The following is a 6,141-nucleotide window of genomic DNA, read 5'->3' as shown; positions in this document are numbered from 1 at the left end:
TAATTCAACATGGCGTTGAACAAACATCAGTGAACGTAGCAGGCGTATGCGGGTCTGACAATTGTGTCAAACTTGAAAAATGATGACAAAATTCCGTTACAATAAAAAAGCAGCATTGATCTAATCGGGACACTCCCTTGCAATTGATATTACTTATTTGCAAACATAACTTAAATTTTTTAAGCAATCAAGCTTTCTTACTGCAACTTCAAAAGAATCTACTTTTGTTTACGTTGATATGATTTTGCATGTCTGATTTAAATAAAGTCAACTCTTTCTCTTATTTGAGAGGCGATGGGACAGTCAAAGAGGGGGTTTCAAATTACAGTGGTTGAAAGGGAATGAAAAGTTCATACAAACTAGAAGGAGAGAGAACATTTAGTACGCCGAAAATGAACAAATAAGAGAGGGTTTTAAAATTAAAGAGGTCTCAAATACAGGGTTTTCCAGGAGTTATCATAGCCGTGGTACACTTTACTGACTCCTTCTTACGTGAAATGAACTTAATGTAATGGAAATTGGACTGAATATCACCCTTGTTGGCCAAATACAATAGGAATTTCCAACAAGCCTGTCCGTAAAGGGTACCATAGAGTTCAATTTCCAACGGGTGATGTTCACTTCCAATAGGAAAGAGTCTAGGAAGTGTTCCACAACTACGAGAACCCCTTGAAAACCCTGTAAGAGAGAGTTCACTGTCATTAATTTCAACGACTACTGCCCTGTTCAGTGTATTATCCCACTTATCAGCCAACAGAATGGCTGTTGAAAGGAAACCGGTTTATGAAATTTAAATCCAGAAAACCTAAAAATTCCCGTAGAATTTTAAATTCGGCTAACTTGATCTTTCTTCACCGCGTGCCGTGGTGAACTTCCAAAATGCTGTCACTTGACACACCTGCTCCTATATCAATCTTCCGCAGTGGTGAAAACAGGCGAATGTTTTGGAATTTGCAGCAAACGTCAACGACAGCGACAACAATACCGCTATTCCCAACAAAAACACGTGCGGAATCTACCGCATCGTTTTCACCCTGAAACAGTCCACCAAATTTCGACCGAAATGGGAAAACGTAAATCACAAACACCCGCTCCGCCCGCGTACGGGAACGATTCCGACGGTTCCGACTACGAGGTGGAATGGCAGGTGAAACCGACCCCGCCAAAGGTCACCAAAGCAGAACAGTTCCCTCTGCCGGCACAGGTCGCCAAGAAGCTGGAAAAGTCGGGCCGCCGTGGCCGGAAAGACTCTTCCTCGGACGACGAAAGCCTGCCGGAGACGGGCGAAGGGCTGCCGACACTGACCACTGCCCAGATCGATGCCATCCTGCAGACGATCAAGAACAACAAGCGCCTGGTGCTGTTGGTGAAGAACGTCAACTTTTCCACCGCCAAGGAAGAGATCGCGGAACACTTTGACCAGGCCGGCCGGGTGAAGGGTGTGCGGATACCAAAGCACCGTTCGTCCGGGTTCGCCTTTGTGGAGATGCAAAATGCCGATGGCTTTCAGGTGCGTGTGTGTTTGTGTCATTGTTTTAAGTGTACTCCTTATTCAATTACCCCTTCACCTCAACAGAAAGCGTTCCTGCTCGATGGGTCGTACCTGGATGGAAGAAAAATCAGCGTCAATCTGTCGGAAAGCGGCAACAAAAAGTCCGCCACCCGCATCCAGCTGCTCGAGAAGAAGAATGCCGAAATTCTGAAGCTGCGCAAGAACAACCGAAAAAGCGTAAAAGCGGCCGAAATATCGCTCGTGCCCGATCCGGCCAAGCTGCAGAAAAAGGTACCGCCACCGGACCGGTACCTCGACAAGCCGAAGCCAAAAAAGCTGACGAAAAAGGAAGTGAAATTCGTGAAGAAACAAAAATCGCTGCGGGCCAAGTTTCAGAATTTAGAAAAGAAGGGAATCAAGGCGTAAGGGCGTGTGGGTTGGGTAACAAATAAACATTCGCGATTTTCATACTGTAAGGAAGATCTTTGTGCTTTTAAAGATTTTAAGAGATCTTTGATTTCTTAAAATTTTCGTTTTAAATATTTTGAAATTCGATCGCCGCAAATCGTTGACACCTGCCAGAACAGCAAAATAGTGTAACCACGGGCTAATCGCATCGCCATATTGTGAAATCTGTCAAACAGCACACACAGCCACACACTTTATTATTGTTTACAAAGGCTACCTCCCGAGCGCATTGGGCTGTGTGTGGTGCAGTGCGTGTTTCTGGTTGCAATTCTTCGTCCCGTCTCGTTGCACATTCCACCTCATCAACTCGCAGAGGAAAATGGTACTTACAAACTGCATCCGCTTCACGGCCAAGGCAGCGGGCAAGTTCGGCCAGCGGGAGCTACTGTGCAACATCCGCAGCCTAGCAACCGGCACCGTCGTATCAACACCGAGCACCAACAGCACCTCCTCACCGTCCGGCTGGGAGCAGCAACGGCGCCAGCATGCTTCGTACGGCAAAATGTCCGGCTGGCAGATACACGCGTACGGGGTGCCGCAGGAAGAGATACAGTTCAGCGACGGGATAAAGATGCCGATCCTAAAGTCACCCACCCAGCTGCTGGTGCGGGTGAAAGCGGCCTCGGTCAACCCGATCGATGTGGCCATGATCAGTAAGTAGCGATCGATGCTTTGCTCCGGCCTTGCCTTTTACAGTCATCGTTTTCCTTTTTTTCTTTCGTCAGACGGATACGGTGCATCGGTGCTGAATGCGATGCGCTGCAAGGATGGCGGCATCGAGTTTCCGCTCGTGCTCGGGCGCGACTTTTGCGGCGAGATCGTCCAGAAGGGGCTGGGCATTTCGAGCCGCGAGCTCGAGGTAGGCGACGAGGTGTGGGGCGTTGTGCCGGTGCACTTGCAAGGTTGCCATGCCGATTACGTCGTGGTGGAGAAGTACTGTGTACGTGTGTGTGTGTGAGATAGAGAGCAAGAGTTCTACTGTGTGAATCGCATGTGCTTACATCTTTGCCCCCTTTTTCCGCTTTCCGCAGCTGTTCAAGAAACCTTCCAACCTGAGCAAAATAGACGCGAGCGCCATCCTGTACGCTGGTCTGACGGCCTGGTCGGGGCTATACATTACCGGCCATCTGGGGGATTTGCTCGGTGCCATCTCGCCGGTCGGCGGTGGCGCAGGGAAGAAGGTGCTTGTGCTCGGCGCGGCCGGCGGCGTCGGTACGCTCGCCGTCCAGATGCTGCTGGCCGAGGGGGTGGAAGTGTTCGCTACCTGCTCCCCGGACGCGATGCAGATGGTCAACAATCTCGGCGTAAAGTACGTGCTGGACTACACGGATCCGGCGCACGTGCAAAACGTGGCCAGCGTTGGAAGGTAAGACGGGCACGTGGAGCGTACTACTTAGCGTGTTTACGCGACATGTAAAAAACAATCACTTAAATCGCAGGTTCGACATCGTGCTGGATTGTGCGGGGAAGGGCACGGAATACGCCAACGAGGTACCGTGGCTGTACGATCAGTACATTACGTTCAACTCGCCCGTACTTAAAAACATTGACGCCGATGGCTTCGCGGCCGGGATGTACCAAAATGCGCTCAATCTGGTGCGCAACAATGCGGCCGCCCTCAGCACCCGGCAGGGACTGGTGAAGTGGGGCTACTTTGTGCCGGCACCGCAAGGTATCGCCTACCTGCAGCGCCTGGCCGAGAAGGGCAAGCTGCTGCCGGTGGTGGAGAAAGTGTTCCCGTACGGCAGTACGCCCGAGGCGTACGAGCGCGTCGCGCAGAAGCATTTACGCGGGAAGGTTGTGATCGATTTCGAATAAGGCGTACAAGGAGCAGGACTCGAAATGAAGGTGGATTTAGGTAAGATAGTGAAATGGTTAAAAGAGACGAGAGAAACAAACTAGCCAGAACAGGACACATAGATAACGAATTATGTATTGTAGCGAATCGGACACATCACGTGCTGCTGCTACATGTGATTATATGGTAGAAATTAAAGTGAGCACTCATTCATCTTTCCTCGAACGTTTTCCTCTGCTTTCCAAGCTGATACCGGTCGTTTTGAAACCTTTCCTGTCAGACGTTTGACAGCCGTGTCGGACAGTATGAAAGAAAGAGAGAAAAAAGGTAAACAAAACAAAGGTTGCCGTTGCCCGTAGCGAGCAGGGACGGTTCGTGTTATCGATTTTTGGTTTCCATATCTCTGGTGCGAGTTTGTACAAGGGAGGAGAGAAAAAAGCCCTTCCCGTTTCTTGGTGAAAACGTGGCCATGAGTGACGGAAGCGGTGGTGGCAGTGTGCGACAGCGCAAGAAAAGCTCCGGCGATGGGACCGGCAGCAGAGCACGCAAATCGTAAGCCAAAACCACAGAGCAAAGCGCGAATCAGCAAGCTTCTAATCCTTATTTCCTAATGCATACTCTTGTGTGAATGTGTATGTGTGTGTGTGTGTATTTGATTTCATTACCTGCAGAAAAGCAACGGGCAGCACCGCCTCCGGCAGCTCGCCGAGTGCCGCCCAGCAGCACCAGATGTGGGCCCGGATCGTACTGATGGTGGGCATCGCGGCCATCGTGTACTTTACCACGTTCCGCACGCGGGAGAAAAAGTTTGCCACCCAGCGGGAGGTACTCGAGCTGCGCACCCAGCCGCTCGACTGTTCCCGCCCCTATCTGGAGGAAATATCCAAGTTTGCCGGCTGCATCCCGAACCGGTGCGGTCGGTTCGTGAGCGATAAGATCGTTTCGCCGGCCGAGGCCGGCATACTGCTCGATCTCGCCCGGGCCGGCTTCGCGCTCGGCCAGTCGGCGGGCGGCGCCTCCATACTGGACCTGCACTCGGGCGCCCTCTCCAAGGGGACGCAGTTCGTGAACGTGTACCGGTTGCCGGAAGCGAAGCAGCTCTTCACCAGCCAACATATCAACGTGTACCGGCACGTCAAGGCGAAGGTGCAGCAGGCGGTGGCGGAAAACTTCCGCCTGAGCGCGGACGCACTGCACCTGACCCATCCGACATTCTTCTCCCGGCTGACGAACGCGACCGCCAAAACGATCCACGACGAGTACTGGCACGAGCACGTGGACAAGGAAACGTACAACTCGTTCCACTACACCACGCTGCTGTACCTGACGGACTATGGGAAGGATTTTACCGGCGGTCGGTTCGTGTTTATCGACAACGAGGGTAAGCACAACCGGACGCACGTGTACATCGAGCCGAAGCGGGCCCGGGTCAGTGGGTTCACGTCCGGCGCCGAGAATATGCACCACGTGGAGCAGGTTACGGGTGGGGTGCGGTACGCGATCACCATTTCGTTCACGTGCGACCGGGAGTACGCAATGGCCGATCCGAAGTTTGCGCTGGACGACGATGAGGACGATCAGAACGCGGAGGAGAGACCGGCCGAACCGTGAGATAGGGCGGACACGGTGCTAGTGATCCGGACGCTGGAGGAGTTTAGTGCGTAGACGACTGCTTACATTCCATGTTCCGTTCCAGTGTTCCTTATGTTCCTTGCTACGTTACAAAGAGACGCCGGTTTGTTTTTTTTTAGTTTTAACCAAAATGGAAGCTGTATTATAGTATTGCTATGATTTAAAGTATTGAAAAAAACAGTATTGGGATGTTGCCTAACATTTCACCGCTTTAATTTGTAATCGCATAATCCTCCAAGCCATCAGCCACTGCACTGTTGTAGCCACACACCGTAGATTCGCCCTTCTCCGCGCAAAAGCAAGCAGCAATACGAACAAAGGTAATTTTAACTTCAACATCTACTACCACCGTCTAGTAGCACGTGGCATTGCCATAGCAACCAAATGAAAAGGGAAGCGAGCGATCAAAGCCCTACTCGATAGGCGTAAGCTTAAATGTGCATTTTTGAAAATGGCACAAAAGTAGCCGCGAGCCACGTGGGTGTGTAAAATAAACAGTACATTTAGCGTGTGAGTTATGCTTCCGGTGAGTTCAAATGTAGAGTGTGCTTTTCATCAATTCACAATGCCGAAAGAGAATTATTTTAAACGATTTTAAAATTAAAAAAAAAATGTTCTCAACGTTGTAGTAAAAAGTATTTAAATTAAACGACTTAAACCACACCACTATATACCTGCTTTTGTTTGCCATTTTATTCCATCCATATATATACGTACAAAACGTTCAGCTTTCTCGATCTCAACCTCTCAC

The 6,141-nt window shown here is 50.4% G+C and overlaps 3 protein-coding genes across 3 annotated transcripts; all 3 read left to right on the top strand.

Moving 5' to 3' along the window:
- Nucleotides 1-943: 943 nt before the first annotated feature.
- On the top strand, nt 944-1,968 carry LOC121597376. Its single transcript, XM_041923101.1, has 2 exons — nt 944-1,510; nt 1,577-1,968. The coding sequence occupies exons 1-2, from the start codon at nt 1,064-1,066 to the stop codon at nt 1,916-1,918; spliced, it is 789 nt and encodes a 262-aa protein (XP_041779035.1). The 5' UTR covers nt 944-1,063; the 3' UTR covers nt 1,919-1,968.
- Nucleotides 1,969-2,046: 78 nt separating this feature from the next.
- On the top strand, nt 2,047-3,975 carry LOC121597374 (reticulon-4-interacting protein 1 homolog, mitochondrial). Its single transcript, XM_041923098.1, has 4 exons — nt 2,047-2,613; nt 2,686-2,900; nt 2,992-3,326; nt 3,400-3,975. Exons 1-4 carry the CDS (start codon nt 2,280-2,282, stop codon nt 3,776-3,778), a joined length of 1,263 nt encoding a protein of 420 aa, XP_041779032.1. The 5' UTR covers nt 2,047-2,279; the 3' UTR covers nt 3,779-3,975.
- A 75-nt stretch (nt 3,976-4,050) lies between these two features.
- On the top strand, nt 4,051-6,061 carry LOC121597375 (2-oxoglutarate and iron-dependent oxygenase domain-containing protein 3-like). Its single transcript, XM_041923099.1, has 2 exons — nt 4,051-4,310; nt 4,430-6,061. Exons 1-2 carry the CDS (start codon nt 4,228-4,230, stop codon nt 5,367-5,369), a joined length of 1,023 nt encoding a protein of 340 aa, XP_041779033.1. The 5' UTR covers nt 4,051-4,227; the 3' UTR covers nt 5,370-6,061.
- The last annotated feature ends 80 nt before the right edge of the window (nt 6,062-6,141 follow it).

This window comes from Anopheles merus, chromosome 3R (assembly GCF_017562075.2).
Source record: "Anopheles merus strain MAF chromosome 3R, AmerM5.1, whole genome shotgun sequence".
In the NCBI taxonomy this organism is placed as follows: Eukaryota; Metazoa; Arthropoda; class Insecta; order Diptera; family Culicidae; genus Anopheles; species Anopheles merus.
This window is presented reverse-complemented; position numbering and strand designations above follow the sequence as displayed.

Bases quoted from the DNA above. Each gene is read 5' to 3' on its own strand.
- LOC121597376 (XM_041923101.1), top strand. From the start codon at position 1,064: ATGGGAAAACGTAAATCACAAACACCCGCTCCGCCCGCGTACGGGAAC. The intron at 1,511-1,576 runs GTGCGTGTGTGT...TCACCTCAACAG, and splicing joins AAAATGCCGATGGCTTTCAG to AAAGCGTTCCTGCTCGATGG.
- LOC121597374 (XM_041923098.1), top strand. From the start codon at position 2,280: ATGGTACTTACAAACTGCATCCGCTTCACGGCCAAGGCAGCGGGCAAG. The intron at 2,901-2,991 runs GTACGTGTGTGT...CGCTTTCCGCAG, and splicing joins TCGTGGTGGAGAAGTACTGT to CTGTTCAAGAAACCTTCCAA. The intron at 3,327-3,399 runs GTAAGACGGGCA...CTTAAATCGCAG, and splicing joins AACGTGGCCAGCGTTGGAAG to GTTCGACATCGTGCTGGATT.
- LOC121597375 (XM_041923099.1), top strand. From the start codon at position 4,228: ATGAGTGACGGAAGCGGTGGTGGCAGTGTGCGACAGCGCAAGAAAAGC. The intron at 4,311-4,429 runs GTAAGCCAAAAC...CATTACCTGCAG, and splicing joins GGCAGCAGAGCACGCAAATC to AAAAGCAACGGGCAGCACCG.